Raw genomic sequence first — 16,895 nt, forward strand, 5'->3', positions numbered from 1 at the left:
TAATTTTGAATGAAAGATATATGATAATTTGAATATATATTTTAAAAAGATAATTTTTTAATTTTTTTAATAAAACAAAACAGACTTAATGTTTTCTACATTAAATGTCAAATAACTATCTACTTAGTTATCATATTTAACATTCTTTTACTAAAAATTTAGATATTAAATAAAAATTTCATTTAGAATATTGACACAATTAATTATAAGCATTTAACAATTCATCCTGTACTTTAACAATCTCATCGTGTATAAATTGTGAGTGGATTCTTTTTATTTATTTTGATTAATTATCATCCAAAACCCTATTTTAAATTTAACTGCAAAATTATTTATCATATTTTATTTATATCCACACTAATATTCAATTAATGAAAAATTAAATAAATTATGTCATAAGAGTTTTAGTTAAAGTTTAATTTGTTTTATATTTTTTATAAAATATAAAAAATAAACACATTTTATTTATTATTTTATAAAAAATAATTTTTAATTAAGTTAATATCCACTTGACTTACAACATCAATCTAATATTAAATTTAATATATTTTAACAAAGAAATTCAATTAGTTATAAATTTGCAAAAGAAATATTCAAAAAAATTTAGGTTTGTACATCAATTGTATTAAATATTATTTTCCAAGAAACAGGGGAGAAGGTAAGGAAATACATAATACGAGGGCAAAAAGATGATTTCAGGGGGAAAAAAACCAAAAGAGTGGGGTGTCGGGGGTTAATAAAATAATTGCCTACCATGAAACGTGGGGATACCTTATCCAACCCAACAGTGCCCTTTTCGTAATTTCTATAAACTTCCAAGGGCAATATGCAAATGCCCGTCATTTTCCTCCCTAAGCAATCACCGTTGTTCTTGAATTTTAACCGAAACTCTCGACGATAACAGTTTTCCGGCCCAATTTTAAAAGAACTCTCTCTCTTTAAATATAAAATCTTTTGAGAATTATAATTATAAATAGATTCCGTGAGGTCGAAACACAATTACTCCTCACTGTTATTATGAAAGAAATTTGTAGGTCAAATTACGGAATTAAGGGCAAAAGGAAGTGTGAAAGAGCGACGAAGTTGTTTTGAATCGCTGGTTTTTGAAGCTTAAAGAGGGCGGGAGGGAGATAACGAAGAGTAGGGATTAGGGTTTTCCGGGGTGTGTGTGAAAGATTTGAGTCGAGAGAGAAAGAGAGGGGTTAGGGTTTTGATGTTGAAGATGATGGAGGTGATCTTACATGTATACGATGTGACGAACAGTGAGTCCGATAAAACCAACAGCACCATTGTTCAAATCAACAAGATCTTCAAAGATGGAATCGGCCTCGGCGGCATCTTCCACAGTGCCGTTCAGGTCTCTTCTTTCTCACTCCTTTTTTTTTTTTTTAATTTCTTTCATGTTGTGATAAATGGATTTAGGGTTTCTGGTTTAAAAATTTAGGCTTTGTGTTGAATTTCTAGAGTTTTACTTGTTTACTTATTGCAAATGTTTAACAAATAATGTCTGTTTTTTTGATTGGTGCTTTCTGTAGTATCTTCAAATAAGTGGGTTATTTTGCTGTAAAGGAGTATTTTCAACTTTCAAGGTATCTTTGAAAGGAAAAGATAATACTACAATGATAGGATTGATGATTACCTTAGTCTGCATCGTAAAGGCTTATAGTTTCACTGTTTCTTTTTTAGCCTCAGAATCATATCATTGCTTTTGAGTAACCCGAGATTGATTAGCTATACTTTTTAATGTATTTCTTTTCGTTATTTAATTTATCCAAATTTAGCTAAATATTTCTGAGTGTTTTTGGAGTGTCTCGTCGGCACCTGAGTGGCCAAAGTATTGCGGAGCTGAGGTTTATTTTAGTCAAATTATACAAAGTTTCAACTGAAACGTCTGCTACTTTTTAATTATGTAACTAGATTTTAGGGTTCCTGGATTGTTTATATCAATTTCTAGTTCTACTTTTGGAAAAGAAGTGTAGAAAGTTTGCCACTCAATCACTCTATCTTGGAGAATCTTGCAACTAAATCATGTTTCTGGGAACGAAAAGAGTACGGTTTCTTTTTCAATTTCTTGTAATTATGGGTACTGGCAAGGCTTGTCTTCTCTTTGACCACACTTTAGATTTGTTTTGTCATTAATCTTGTTGCTGACACTTTACATGTTCATTGATGTTTTTATATTCTAATTTTATTGATATCATGCCCATAACACATCAGATTAAAATACCTGTCTTATATCTAAGGTCCCCCTCCCCCAACCCCCCCCCCCCAAAAAAAAAAAATAAAGATTTCATATGACGTGTTAATTCTCCGAAGTTTTCATGTTGGTTGCCAACTTCTCATGACTCTTTTGTTACTGATGCCATTCTTTTCAACTTTATTTCCCAAACTGACAGGTATATGGAGAAGATGAATGGTCTTTTGGCTTCTGTGAGCAAGGATCTGGAGTTTTTAGTTGTCCATCTGGAAAAAATCCAATGTATACATATCGTGAGTCCATGGTCCTTGGAAGAACTAACTTTTCAATATTCAAGGTTAACCAGATATTGCGGGAACTTAGTAGAGAGTGGCCTGGAAGTTCCTATGACTTGTTATCCAAAAATTGCAACCACTTCTGCGATGACTTCTGTGAAAGGCTTGGTGTCCAAAAGCTTCCAGGTAAACTTAAGTGTCATATTGTTGGGTTAAACAGCTTTAGATATATCTACTGATTACTTCTTTTTCTATCCCTTCAACTTTGTAGCCTAGCTTTTTAGTTGAACTAAAAAAAAACCTCTTTTCATTCCTGAATTTTCTTTTACTAATGGCATTATTCCATTATTGGATGCAATTGTTCAGTGAATATTAAGTATGATCTAAATAGAACTATATGCCTCATCTCTTGAAACTTAGTCTGTTGCCACCCAATATCAAGTAGTGGAACATTGTGGTCCTTGTTCATGCCAATTATTAGCTTGTCAGTGCTAATATGATCCGAGTGTTTTGCTGCTTTTGTGATAAACATGAATCTTTGAAAGAACTATTTTAGGTTTGTCTTGGCTACTGGCCTTATTCCTAATGTTGGGATGTGAAGGCTAAAGGCAATCATGTCACTTGAATTTCACTCTGTATGCAGGCCAATGTGGCTGTATCTTGAGGAGAGAAAATTTGGTCAGGAAGAATGAATAGTGCATTTTTTTGTCTGTGTCATTTCAGTTTACAGTGGCTTTCTCATTCTAACAATTTTTGAAACAGGTTGGGTTAATCGTTTTGCCAATGCTGGTGACACTGCAATACAAATAGCAGAAAACACTGCCTTTCGGGTGAGATTTTGTTCCTTAGTTCATGGACTTCATAATCTGCTAAAAAAATCCTTTTTAGGATTATTAAGCAAGCAACACTGCCAAATATATTCTATCTGAACATTACAGAAATAGTTTTATTCTGTACTCTGCATGTAGATGCATGCATTTGTGCAGTTAGGCATGCATTATTAACCTTTATTCGAGATTCATTTGGTCTTCTTTCTATATATTGCTTGACTAGAAGCTGTTAGGACTGTTGTCTGTTTCAAAGGCTTCTTGTTGTGGTGTTTGCCTTGATATTTAGAAGAATAGGGGAAAAAGTTAGCATAGGAGTATTATTTTTTACACATGTTTTAGTATATAGGTTAGCAATAAACTAAATCAATTGGTAAATTTTAGCCACTCCCTTGAGTGTCATTTAGCAAAGACAGAAATTTTCGTTTATTTTTTACACATGTTCTAGTATATAGGAAAATTTTTCATTTTAGTATATAGGTTAGCAATAAACTAATTCAATTGGTAAAATTTTCATTTATTTTTTACATATGTTTTAGTATAGGCTTTTTCTCATATTATTACACTAATAATCTATCAAGGCATTTTGTCATAATATTCCGAGATAGAAAACACTTATAAATCAAAATTTGCGTTAATGTTCTTTTCTGCTTGTTTGTCACCTTTCCGGCTATCTATTCTTTTGTTTTTATTTGTTAAAATTTGCATTACAAATTGCCCTGAGATTGAAACTATAAGTTCAACCCTGGATAAAGCTAGTTCTTAAAATGATTGTGTTGATTTGCAGTTGAGACAAGCCAAGACTGAGATAGTATCAGCGAGCAAAGTGGCATATCGTTTCCTTTTGGGTGTTACCCCTGGATCTAGTGGCGCTGACGATTCCACTGGAAATTCAAACAGCGGAAGCCCCAGTTTTCAATCTGCTTGGTTTAAAGATATCGTCAATGCGGGTGCTAAACCATCAACCCGTTCTGAAATCGAGACATTGGACAACAATGTTCTTCAAAAGCATCATCCACAGAATTCTACGCAAACAATGCAACAAAATTTTCGAGATCCAGAAAGACCACAGAGATGGAGTTCGCAAGATTTTGAACAACCAATATTGCAGAATTCACACGATTCAGAACAATCACTGCGACAGAATTCATTGCTGGATATTTGACTGAAATGTTTCCCAGAAGCATTCACTTCTTTGTGGATAAATGTAAAATTGTTAATTTTAAGCTCCAAACGGATATTTTGAAATCTTTATGCCCCATGGACTTAGTGTTTTCTTCTCTATCATTCTCTCAAAATTCTCATGTGGTGCTTGGGGCAGTGTTTGATTGTTAGGTGATACTGAAATTTTACTACGGTGCAAGCTTTTTCAATTTTCATGAAGTGATTTTTTTATTCTATTTTCTGTATATATTAGATTGTTAGGGGTTTGATCTTCGATAATTATATTTATATATTTGGATTTAGATTCCAAATTACTTTATATGTCAGGTTAAGGGTTGGAAAATAAATAACATACATGCTAATATCAAGATATTTTTAAGAGACATTTGTTATGGAAAATGTTATTTTAACTATGATGTACAAATTATCGAAGTACTGAATTATCTAATGAATTGATCAAATAATCAAACCGGTATTAATACTTAAAAAGAAGGAAAACAAACAATCATAACAGAATCAATAAATAATAAAAGCACCATGATTGAAATCCAGGAGAAAATATTGAAACGTAATACTCGTGGGGAAAAGATAAAAACGTGATACTGAATAGCAAGATGAAACATTGGAAATATGATAACAATGTCACCTTCATTTACTAAATTCGGTTCCTTCATTTCTGTTTGTTTGATTGATATTTCTAAACTGACACACGAAACAAACCAACATTTCATTAAAAATTATCCAAATTTGTTAAGATTTATTCAATTTCTTAGAATTTGTGAATCAAAACTGATAGCTGACCTGTTCGATAACCACAATAAAATGATGCTGCATGAAGTCGTAACCATGCACTAATGAATATGGATTACAAGTGCAGCATTTAAAACTGATGAAGAAACAACCAAATTCAACTAACAGTCAAATGATACACATATATGAGCAAATACTTGAAGCAGCATAACAATTATACGCTCGTTTACCCTCCCAACATACCGTTGAGGACAATTGTGTCTACTGCTGCATCCTCAGTAATCTGGAGTGCTGAAACGGCCTGTGCTGCAATAAGATCAGCTGAAGCTCCTGTATTGCCCCAGCTTCCATCCTCTAAGTATGAATACGATGCTTGAAGATCACCTCCATAAGCTCCATATGGTAAGGACCAATTACTGTTTTCCAACATCGCCCACTCCCATCCATCTTTATATGAATCAGAGACCTGCCCTCCCCAGTTTGCTTGACCTTGCTGAAGAAAGCAACCTCTACCTCTACCTCCATCCATAAATAGATTGAGATTGTTGGCATAATCCCAAGGGTTAAACCCCTCTTCTTTGTTTAGCATGACCGTATACGAATCATCAGAGTCTTCGCCAACTAGGACATGTAAAGCAACAGCCTCGGCCATTGCAGCGCCTTCCTCATCAAGCCTCTGCTGCTCTTCTTTCTTTTTCTGCTTCTTTTGTTCTAGTTCCGAACGGATAGCAGCAGAAGTAGCAAGGGCTTTCTCCAACCGCCTCTTTTTCTTCTCAGCTTGTTTAATTCGATCCAATTCATCCTTCACTTGCTTCTTTTTCCCTTTTCTCCCTACTGGTTGCACTTTATTGCATGCCTTGTTATCCATGAAAACTGAAAAGCTTTAGACCTAGAGTTTTATTAGCTTGTTTTTATCTTTCTTTGAAACAGCTCCTCTAAATAGTATACATTTCCCTGTAAATCTATATTTTTTCCTCTTTTACTTTATTTTTCTTTATGCTACTTAACCCTAGTAATTAATTCTTTTAACTAATACAACACCAAGACTACACCCACTCAGGCCTGTACAAATATCTCATCTTACGGACAATGCAATCCCAAACAGAAACAACAGGGGAACACAAAAGAACAGAATGGTAAGCATTCACAGGTCCATCCCTTGGCATCATCCTACCTAATTTCCCACAACCCTTGCATTTACCCATCTTGTGCACACTAAGAGACCCGATAAGCTTATCCTCGTCGCAGAAATCAGTAACTGTAGTGCAAGCTCAAACAACTCACATTGCCTTCCCTACTGCAGCAAACAAGGAACAACATTTGAGTCATGTAAACATAAAAAAACAAACTCCATTGCAAAATTACACACAAGCACAGGCAAGGTGCCAGATAATATGGAAAAGAATCTCTTCCACAATTAGAAGCTCAACCATCAAACTTCATAAAAGAACCAACAGATGAACTAGGCCAAGTAGATCATCGACTCATGTTGAGTTAAATTGTAAAAAGCTCTGGGAACTGCATGATAAGCAACACGCCACCTTGTGCCTTCCCGATGCAGTTAACACACCAATCCTCATAGTGTAACTATATGGTAAACTATCAGAGCATACAAAAAAATCAATGGCGAGTTTGAAATTGGAAGAGTAAGACCATCATCAATGGAAATGTATGGTATAATCAAGTGAGACGAACTCAATTCCATAAACCTAACTGATCCCATAGTTTAGTAAAACTTTACAAATGGGCTAAATTGACCAAAAGGAATAAGAACAAATACTCCTAGCACTATCTGATTACTTAATTCTTCAAGTAGGTAAATATGTATTTAACTCAACGCCAAAAAGGGCTGGAAAAGATTGGAGACAGCTTTATTTAATTAATATGAAGTTTCTTACCTCTACCATGTTATATTCAATCTCAATCTCATTTTCCAATTTCCAATTTCCTTCATTTTTCCTCGAATATCTCGCTAGCCAAACAGATGCTGCAACTGGATCTGTCCTATCGGTTGTAATAAACCCTAAATTCAGACTGATGTACAGTACCGTTATTGAAATTACCTGATCAGCTCTACCAAGATGTGAATTATAAAATTTAATCAAAACAGATCACTTTAAAACATGGATCCGATTCAGACCCAAATACCATCTAATTAAAACCACAAAAAATCTAGAAGAGAAAGAAAATTAAAACAAAAATTCACCAAGAAAACGAAGAGAAAGTTGCATGAAGCAAACCTTATCAAGAATGTTAACAGAGAAAAAGGAAAGAAAAGGTTTCCCCCACTTCTAATAGTAGTAACAAAAATGGGAAGGCAAAAAAGAAGAGTCGTAAACTAAGGGATGTCTTTGGATGTCGAGAAAATCAGATAGAAAGTTGAAAAAAGGAGGGAAACAGGGTGACAAAATAACTAATCGGACATCGGAAAGTAGCGAATTAGGGAAAGCGTAGTGATTGTATCTTCCCAATGAATATAGAACACGTGTGCAGATATGACTTTTGTATTTTTGGGATATAATTTAGGTAGGTTAAAGTATGCGGTAAGTAGTGATTTTCAATGTTTCAAATTTAATTTTTATACTTTTATTTTTAATAATTTTAAAATTCAAGTTTAATTATTAATAATATTATTTTATTATATTTTTATTAAATGAGTTTTTATATTTTAAATATTATATTAATAAATTAAGTAAAAAATTTAATAGTATTAATAGTTAGACCTCTTTAAAAATTTAAAAGTATAGAAATTAAATTTATAAAACTAAAATTACAATAAATAAATTTCAAATTTTTAAAAAGTATAAAAGCTTATGGTATATTTTAACCTTCAAGGTATCTTACTTTTTCACATACTATGTACATAAATTTTAGTCTCTTAAATTTATAATTTTTCTCAACTTAATTCTTAAACTTTCTTTTGATTTACATTAGTTTCTAAACTTGATAACTTTTTTTAATTTTGATCCATAAAATGACACTACATCCTAAAATTGTACCATATTACCACCTAACAAATCCATTAGGCCACTCATTGCTAAGTGATAACTTGTGCTAGGAATCTTTAAATTGAAATTATTTTCAATTGAAATAACTCATCTTCTGCCTACATTTATTCATGAAGCCATACAACATGTTGAATGGAAAGAAGTAGCGTATTCTGACCTAATTGCTTTGGCTAAAATTAACATTTAAAGTCTTGCGCTCTTTCCCTCCGATTTCCCCTTATTGAACGCAAATGGCTGAAAAGGATTAAGGGTGTGTTTAGTTTAATAGGTGAGAATGAAAAAATAAAAAGAAAATAAATTTTGAATGTGTTATCATTCTTAATATATAAAATTAATATTTTTAAATTAGAATGATTAGAGAATAGAAAATGAAAGAGGTGCATGTTAGTTAAAAATTATGCATTGTTTTCAAATATTTTATTTTTCTTTATTTTTATTTTTCAACTCTACCAAGTAATAGAAGAAATTTTTTCTTTTTTTTTTTCTATCTTTCATATCAAGCACACTTATAAAAAGAAAAATTATATTTTCTATTTTTAGTTTCGACCACTTAATTTTACATCCTTCCAATTTTCTTTTCACCCTACCAAATAAAATATAAGAGAAATTTTGATAATTATGTGGCACGCTATAGGGCCCGCGTGATGGCCAATGACCACTGTCAACAATCTAGTTTTGATTACCAGGAAACTTATAGCCTTGTGTTTAAGCCTGTGACCGTGAGAACTTCACTCACTCTTGCCTTCTCCAATAGCTAACATCTCCGTCAAATTAACGTTAAAAATGCGTTTAGTTAATGAGGTCTAAATGGACCAACGTCTAGGGTTCAAGCAAACAGGTGCGGATGGTGCCGTCTTCACAAATCTCCCTGCGGGTTAAAACAAGCCTCTAGGGCCCGGTTTGATAGGTTGATGCACTATCTTTTAAGAAAGCTTGATTTTACAGCATTACGAGCAGACCCCTCATTGTTTATCAAGCAAGGAACCAAGGTTTTCTTGATGGTGTATATTGACGACATAGATCACGGGTGTAAATTCTCAGGCAATAGACTTGGTCATTGCTACCAATAGGCGATAACTTCAAGTTTTCTTTGAAGGATCTATGACATCTCAATTACTTCCTAGGTATGGAAGTGCAACATACTAAGGATGAACATATACTTGGTCAGAAGAAGCACATTCTTGAGTTGCTTCAAAAGTCAGACACGCTTAATGCTGAACCTACACCAACCTTGTGATCACATCCCCATTGTTATCAGCTAAGGATGGTGTCCACACTTTAATTCCATATGATATCGTCAAATTATAGGTGCTCTTTAACATATTAGCCATTCATCGCCAAACATCTTTATGCAACATCCCCTTGACTAACATTGGAAGGCTGTCAAGCATATACTTCGTTCCTTGAAAGGTACAATCATCCATCACCGACTCATGTTCAAATCTTCCACTGATTTAAGTTTTGTTGGTTACTCCGATTCGAATTAGGGAAGCAATACCAATACTTGTCGTTATACCTCTGGCCACTGTCATTTTTTCTTATGGAAATCCTATTGCTTGGATCTCCAAGAGGTAAAGTGTTGTCTCTTGTTCTTCAGCTGAAGCTGAGGACAATAGTTTAGCAAATACCATGTGTGATCGTCTTGTGGATTAAGTCCTTGTTGACTGAGTTGGAGTTGAATCCTCACGTATTCTTGTCGTTTGGTGTGATAACACCAGTGGGATTGCATACTTTGTCTTTTATATACAGTAGTGTATACATTTCCTTACTGTCGGTACAAGGATTCATAGCCATTGATGAATTCTTTCACTTATTTTTTACGCAGTTATCAGTGTAATTTATACTCATAAAAAACAAAAACTACACTTGTAAATAAATACCGGTTAAAATCATATAAAACCCCATAGAAATTAGACAGGTCTCATAAGTAAAATATCACGTTCCACATCTATTTGTATAGTCTTGTCTGGTTTAATAAGAGATTTTTCTTACAACAACAACAAAAAAAATTCCCAGAAATCTAATCCATAGCCTATGAGATTCACTACTGCTACTCCCTTAAGCAGTATGCATTAGTATTGAACTTTGAAGGTGTTCTTTAATCTTCTTGTTTTCTTTTTTAAGGGGGAGAAAAAAATCCAGTGATCAACATAGAATCATTTCAGGTTTATGATATTTGACAATATCGTTTCTCAAAAAATGGGGGTTCCTTGAAAACAGTTAAATTAATCTTATTATATATTCAGGAACCTTTGCTTGATTTGATTCTCCTGTTGATTTCTTTCTCCAATTCTTCATGTCCTCCCACATCCTCCACTTCCTACACCCACAAAAACAAATCAGAACCAATAAACTAAATTAATACAAGTTTGGGAATGGATGTTTAAGATGATCGATCACCTTCGGCCCTAGAAACAGCCCATATGGAACACCATTGAATTTTTCTGAATGATGGAGCTGCATTTTAAACAAGAAAAAAAACACCAATCATCAAACAAAACAATTAAAAGACAAATAAGAAATTTATTTTCTATAGCATGTCTCCATGGTGTAAAATAGATCTGGCAATCTGACAAAAATGTGTGAATAAAAAATGAAAAAAAATTTAAAAAGTGTTGTATAAATAAATGTGCAAAAGTGTATAGTATTAACCTGGTGAGCCGCAGCAACCTTCCTGAAGTAAGGCACGTTAGCGATAGGGCCTACGGGGAATCTCTTATGGACGAGACCATCGTGGACGAACATGTATGCCATTCCAAACATCGTTATACCAAGCCCCTGCCCTCTCATTTCATCAATACGGAATTTATTAGAAAAATCAAGCAGACTACATCTTTTTTTTTTTTCTCCATAAGGGAAAATGCAGCAGAAAAGAAACTTACAGCACCGAAACATAGACCAGGTACAAGGCCTTTATTGAAGAAACCATACGAGAGAAGAGCAATTGCTGGGACGGCGTTGGTTATGGCGAACACATCGTTTAGCTCGAACGGTCCTTCTCTGGGTCGATGGTGTGACTGCAATTTTATCATTTATTCATGATAAATTCATTCTTTTTACCCATTTGTAAGTTCAAGAGTTCAATAGTTTATTAAGCCTTAGGCAGTTAAACAGATGAAATAGGGAAATTAAGGAAAATAAGAGAAGATGAAGTATATAATACCTCGTGCATATGCCATAACGATGCGTGCCAGAGAGCTCTGTGAGCCCATCTAGCCCAAAACTCCATGCCCACCTGAAAATAATAAATAACCCAGTTTCCGACACAACACTCAAATCAACTTTCAAATGCAATTATATATGCACACTTTGATGAACAATATACAACTTACAGCGGCACCGACTGCTAAAGTAAATGTACCGAACATTTCAGAAAGAGGCACCTCTCCTCCCTTTAAAGGAAAAAAAAAATTCAGATATTGGACATACTATCAAAAAAAAAAAGGTGAAAAGAGAGGAACAAACCTCCATTTGCCACCAAAACCTGTAATAAACGGCCATAACAGACATGGATGTAATTCCAAAGCTAGACATGACAGCGGCAACGAGGTAAGTAAACCTTTCGGATCTCTTTCTAGCTAATTTCTCCGACAGACGCGCCGGTATTAAGATCTGACGATCTCTAACTTCCTCGAATCCTTGTTCCACGATCTGGGTAGGAGCGCTCTGCTTCTGTTCTTCATCCACCACGAAACAAACAGCAAAGCTTTTCTTTCTTCGAGCCCCGTAGGTTGTTATTTTTGGGAGGTGCAGTAAAGGATGGAAAATTGGCGCAGGCTTCAGCAGCGGAAATGAGCGGAAGGGTTTAGGAGTTACGGCGGCGGATAAGCCTACCGCCATGGAAACAAAAAACAACTATAAGAAGCTAGACTTAATTACCGGATAACTACAAGTCTAGAACCTTAAAACAAGCTGACAAATAAATATAGAGGACAACGAAAAAGAAAAGGATGGGCCTCCAATGTTTCCAAAGACCGATGGGTGGGTCGGTTCAGAGCGGAGGTTAAATGCACTGAGACCACAATTTCTTTTTCTTTCTGTGTGATTTGTCGTGGGAATTTATGGAGCTCAATTATAACACTCAGGTTCATGCTAATAGTAGGCCGGTTAAATAAATTAAAAAACCCATGTTTCTCCTTCAAATTACAAAGATGCCACTTGATCCCTATTCACTTATGGAATAGGGTAAATAACCGTCACTTAAAAAATTTGTAATTTGGTCATTGTTATTAGGAAATTGTCATTTTAATCATTAAAGTGTTAAGTTCATTGTATACCTTCGTTAAAGGAAACTGTTTTGCATTAATTGACAATTTTCAGTTCAAATTTCCTGTTAACAATTGAGATTCTAATTTATCATTTCCATTATTAATTCCAGTTGATGTTACATTAATGGAGATTTGAAATCTTAATTTGTACATTAAAATTCAAATCAATTAATAAAAATGTAATATTAAAAAATATTCCCACATAATTTAACGCAAATTTTACATAAATCGCAAATCAATAAATAAAATGCCGAAACGAGTAACACCGAAATTTTTTCATCACATCATGACCCAGATTTTTACATAGATTGCAAATCAGTTAGGTTCAGAAATAAAACAATAAGAGTTTGGTATTTTGGTAAATTAAGTTAAGAGGAAGTGCAAAATATGAGAAAGTGGAAGGAGTTGACGGGTGGACAGAAGTAAGAGGGAGAAAGGAGTAGTAGGAATTGCCAGCATGTAGGGAAACGGACAGCCAATCGAATCGAGGTCTTCAAAATTATTGACCTCCAGTTCTCGTCCTCTATTTACTATAGTGTCCTGGCCAAATGTTGGGATTTCGGATTTTTAAGACACGCGTCCTCGTCTTAGCTGTTCTGCTTCCCACCTGGACAATGGCTAGTGCAACCACAGATTTCCCTTGGATCACTGTAGGATTACACTATTAGCCCAGTTTTCCTTTTTAGGGTTAAATTATTATTTAACGTCTGAACTTAACAACTCTCATTTTAAAGTGTATATTTTTTAATTTTAAATTAGAGAATTATTCTCATATTAATATTTAAATTAAACATTTATTTTTACGAGATTTAAATTTTTTGTCTAAATTAATTTTTAAACTTTTTATATCAGGTTTAAATGAGACTTCTAAATAAAAATAGTTGTCAAATCTCAAAAAGCGATTTAATATTTTTCAATATTGAAGTTGAAAGTGTAATGTGAAATTTTAGTATTTTACTGTGGATGCATTGTACTGAAATTGCTGTTAGTATTGTCACTGTACACTGTCAGTGAACTCTTAACTTGAACAGCTAATTTTTGCTAATATCTGTATATATAATGAACTAACTTTTCAATTTTCATAAAATACAATAATCAAATTCTAACGAATTAAGTTAAAAATTATTAACTTCCCAATTTTCAAAAAGGTGTGAAATACAAAATTAGACTTAAAAGAAAAACCTTCGGCCATCATAAATTTAATTCTATATTAGGGGTAATAACAGTACTTTGTTGGCCGAGACAAAACTAAACATTGTGATCTCATAACAAGCATAATATTATACAAACCTAAGGCATTAAATCAGAATTCTAAGATTTTGAATACTAAGCTTTAAAACAAGCAACCCAAAAGACACATAGTCTTCAAACAAAACCTGAACCAGATGGAGCTGCACTATAGCCTCCGCCACCACGACCGAAAGAGGGTCTTCCACCAGAAGAACCCTACACAGTTGAGAAAAACAAATATAAACGCATGTAAGTGAAAGGTTGAACTTTATTCAAAACCAAACACTAGAAGTTCGACATAACAACACCAAATAGAGTTGGTCTCTGAGTAAGGAAAACCAGTACGTAAATGTAATGTCTAACTATACGACTCAGCCAACATGTCTTAATGCTTAACCCTTACTGAAAGTAAGAAAAAATGGCCTACATATTAACCTGGGCTACTACCTAGTATGCAAAATCAGTGTAAACCCCTCACCCATATAAAGAAGTCAGATCAAGCAAAGAGTTTCAGCATGTATCAAAATTAACAACATGAATCAAGATGCAGCTTAAAACTACGCAATGATGTCTTATTATCATATAATCATGAATACTTCGATTGCCTGGATTTAAAATTTAACTAAATCTGCAAGTAAACATCAAGCTGATCATATAAATTCTCGATTTCCATAAAATCTACGACTACAGTAAAAAATTGAGTATAATACATTTAGTCAGCATTCGTGTGAAATTACCCTGCAGGATGGCTGGAAATCTGCTGGGGCACCTCCCTTGTCACCACCACGAGGACCTCCGCGGTACCCATCTCTGTCACCAAACCTTGGGCGGTCTCCTTCAAAGCGAGGTGGACCCCTAAAATTCAGACAAGCAAAAAAAAAAAAAAAAAAACACTTATTATCGACACGAACAAAGCAAAAGAACAAAAACAATTGAAATGGAAACAAATCAAGGAATAGCGACGAGTAAAAGATGCATTACCGAGGGCGATCACCAGGTGGGCCGCCTAGCCTACCAGGGGGTTTTGTTGATTTCTTCAAAGTAGCAGGCACAATTTCTGATGGAAGATTGAGGTAAGTTCTTAGAAACTCAATCCCATCATTAGTAAGGTACCAGTAATAGTGCATCCAAGCAAATGTCTCGCGGACATATTCCTTGGACTTGAAGCTTTGCATCAGCTTAATCACTTGCAAATTCGGCAAATCGATCTCCGGGTGTTTTGCAAGATTGTAATCTTTCTTTGCATGGCAAACTCCCTCTACAATAACTCACAAGCAAATTTCATTGAGAAAAACAATAAGTAACCTACTGGGATATCCTTTTTGGTAGTTAAGGTATTATAAAGAAACTTGAACAAAAACCAAAATTATAAATAAATAAAAAAAGTCCCAACTTAAATTTTTTGAAAATAATGGCTGCTTAACAGAATTTAAAAAGCTCACTTCATTTTCTCATCAACAATAATGGAGGATTAATCCCAAGACAAAAAGAACGAAAATTAAGCTCAAATTTGTAACCAATCAAGCAAATGAAAACCGGTACGCACCTTGGAAAAGGTACTTGCAGATTTCTATACGGTTCTTCTCCGGAATAATCTGAGCATATAAACAAATTAGCAAATAACAACTTCAGACGTGTATATACGTATACAAAATGTAAAGAGAACGTACCATGGGTACGAAGTGAAGAGCAAAGGTGAAATAAGTCCTTTTACGGTTTTCTTGCAGGAGCCGGAACAGCGGAGAAACAACGGCCTTTAAAACCTAGAGAATGGTGGTGATTTATACTGAGTTAGTGGGCCACATTCAACCCCATTCAATGTCCACTAATCTATAATTTATTTATTTAGACGAATTTATTTATTTTTATTATAATATATATCCATGTCTACAACACATAATATATAAATATATAAATTACGAGTTTTAAAAACTTTTAAATCCACAAAATATATTTTAATATTCATTATATTGTTAAATTTACAATAAAAATTTTATTTTATCTTTTATATAATAGTTCTGATTTATTTTAACTATATAATTAGATTGAAGTTGAATTTAACCAATAATTAATATTAATTAGTTATGAATAACAAAAAAATTATCAATAATATTTTTATAATAGGGTTCTTAATTAGATTGAAGTTGAATTTAACCAATAATTAATATTAATTAGTTATGAATAACAAAAAAATTATCAATAATATTTTTATAATAGGGTTCTTAATTAGATTGAAGTTGAATTTAACCAATAATTAATATTAATTAGTTATGAATAACAAAAAAATTATCAATAATATTTTTATAATAGGGTTCTTAATTAGATTGAAGTTGAATTTAACCAATAATTAATATTAATTAGTTATGAATAACAAAAAAAATATCAATAATATTTTTATAATAGGGTTCTTATTCTTTTAAATTATACAATTGTGTTGAATTTTGATTAAATGTAATATCAATTAATTATTAATAATATATTTTATTTTAGGTTATTTATCACATCACAATGATATCAATTAAATAAATAAAATTATCTTTTAAAGAAAATGATAAGCTACTTATTATCATTATATAATTTTGTACTTTATTATTTATATTATTATATAATATGATTTAAGTAAAAAACATTATACTTTAATTACTGTAATTAAAATATACTATTTCAAAAAATAACTAAATGATTTTAAAAAAAATATTGAATGCTTAAAATTAGACCTGTTCATGAGTTGGGCAACTCAACTTGGCCCAAAGGTCTTCTCGAAATGTGGGAGGATTTGGGCAAAAATATAGGACCGAAAAATTAGCTCAGACAAAAAATAAGGCCCGTTTAAAAAATGAGTCGAGCCTCGAGTAAGGTGTTTTTGGCCCAGGCTTGACTCGGCTCGACCCAAATTCACAAAAGGATAAAAAAATCTGTACTTTTTGTTATTTTTAAATGTTATTTTCTTGTTATTTTCTCTCCATTTTACTATTATTTTACTATTATATTCTACTTATTTTGTTGTTATTGTTTGGATATTATATAAAATTTATTTTATTGTTAATTTTGTTTTTTAAAGGCATCATTAATTTTGTTATTATTTTAGAGGCATTACATCTATATTAGTGTTATTTAAGTATACATATTTTTAAAATTTATTTTTAATTTGTTGAAAAATATTTATTTTGATATTT

The 16,895-nt window shown here is 32.9% G+C and overlaps 4 protein-coding genes across 11 annotated transcripts; 1 reads left to right on the top strand and 3 right to left on the bottom strand.

The window, feature by feature from the left end:
- Positions 1 to 653: 653 nt before the first annotated feature.
- LOC108479492 (uncharacterized) lies at positions 654 to 4,782 on the top strand. Its single transcript, XM_017782132.2, has 4 exons — positions 654 to 1,357; positions 2,397 to 2,658; positions 3,235 to 3,302; positions 4,087 to 4,782. Exons 1-4 carry the CDS (start codon positions 1,214 to 1,216, stop codon positions 4,462 to 4,464), a joined length of 852 nt encoding a protein of 283 aa, XP_017637621.1. The 5' UTR covers positions 654 to 1,213; the 3' UTR covers positions 4,465 to 4,782.
- Positions 4,783 to 5,188: 406 nt separating this feature from the next.
- On the bottom strand, positions 5,189 to 7,685 carry LOC108479493 (uncharacterized). Of its 7 annotated transcripts, none has more exons than XM_053019339.1 (3): positions 7,454 to 7,685; positions 7,112 to 7,212; positions 5,189 to 6,507 (listed from the first exon to the last, which is right to left on the bottom strand). In XM_053019339.1, the coding sequence occupies exon 3, from the start codon at positions 6,079 to 6,081 to the stop codon at positions 5,440 to 5,442; it is 642 nt and encodes a 213-aa protein (XP_052875299.1). In that variant the 5' UTR covers positions 6,082 to 6,507; positions 7,112 to 7,212; positions 7,454 to 7,685; the 3' UTR covers positions 5,189 to 5,439. The 7 variants fall into 7 exon arrangements, with proteins under 7 accessions (XP_052875299.1, XP_052875297.1, XP_052875298.1 ...); XM_053019337.1 differs by having other exon boundaries at positions 5,189 to 6,510; XM_053019338.1 differs by having other exon boundaries at positions 7,112 to 7,247.
- A 2,460-nt stretch (positions 7,686 to 10,145) lies between these two features.
- Positions 10,146 to 12,316, bottom strand: LOC108476837 (beta-carotene hydroxylase 2, chloroplastic-like). Of its 2 annotated transcripts, XM_017779193.2 has the most exons (7): positions 11,687 to 12,316; positions 11,554 to 11,613; positions 11,385 to 11,456; positions 11,104 to 11,238; positions 10,874 to 10,999; positions 10,622 to 10,678; positions 10,146 to 10,541 (listed from the first exon to the last, which is right to left on the bottom strand). In XM_017779193.2, exons 1-7 carry the CDS (start codon positions 12,059 to 12,061, stop codon positions 10,464 to 10,466), a joined length of 903 nt encoding a protein of 300 aa, XP_017634682.1. In that variant the 5' UTR covers positions 12,062 to 12,316; the 3' UTR covers positions 10,146 to 10,463. The 2 variants fall into 2 exon arrangements, with proteins under 2 accessions (XP_017634682.1, XP_052875249.1); XM_053019289.1 differs by lacking the exon at positions 11,554 to 11,613.
- Positions 12,317 to 13,589: 1,273 nt separating this feature from the next.
- LOC108478365 (40S ribosomal protein S10-1-like) lies at positions 13,590 to 15,498 on the bottom strand. The gene is made up of 5 exons (XM_017780818.2): positions 15,390 to 15,498; positions 15,266 to 15,314; positions 14,701 to 14,977; positions 14,457 to 14,574; positions 13,590 to 13,935 (listed from the first exon to the last, which is right to left on the bottom strand). Exons 1-5 carry the CDS (start codon positions 15,390 to 15,392, stop codon positions 13,855 to 13,857), a joined length of 528 nt encoding a protein of 175 aa, XP_017636307.1. The 5' UTR covers positions 15,393 to 15,498; the 3' UTR covers positions 13,590 to 13,854.
- Between the last annotated feature and the right edge of the window lie 1,397 nt (positions 15,499 to 16,895).

Source organism: Gossypium arboreum, chromosome 9 (assembly GCF_025698485.1).
Source record: "Gossypium arboreum isolate Shixiya-1 chromosome 9, ASM2569848v2, whole genome shotgun sequence".
In the NCBI taxonomy this organism is placed as follows: domain Eukaryota; kingdom Viridiplantae; phylum Streptophyta; class Magnoliopsida; order Malvales; family Malvaceae; genus Gossypium; species Gossypium arboreum.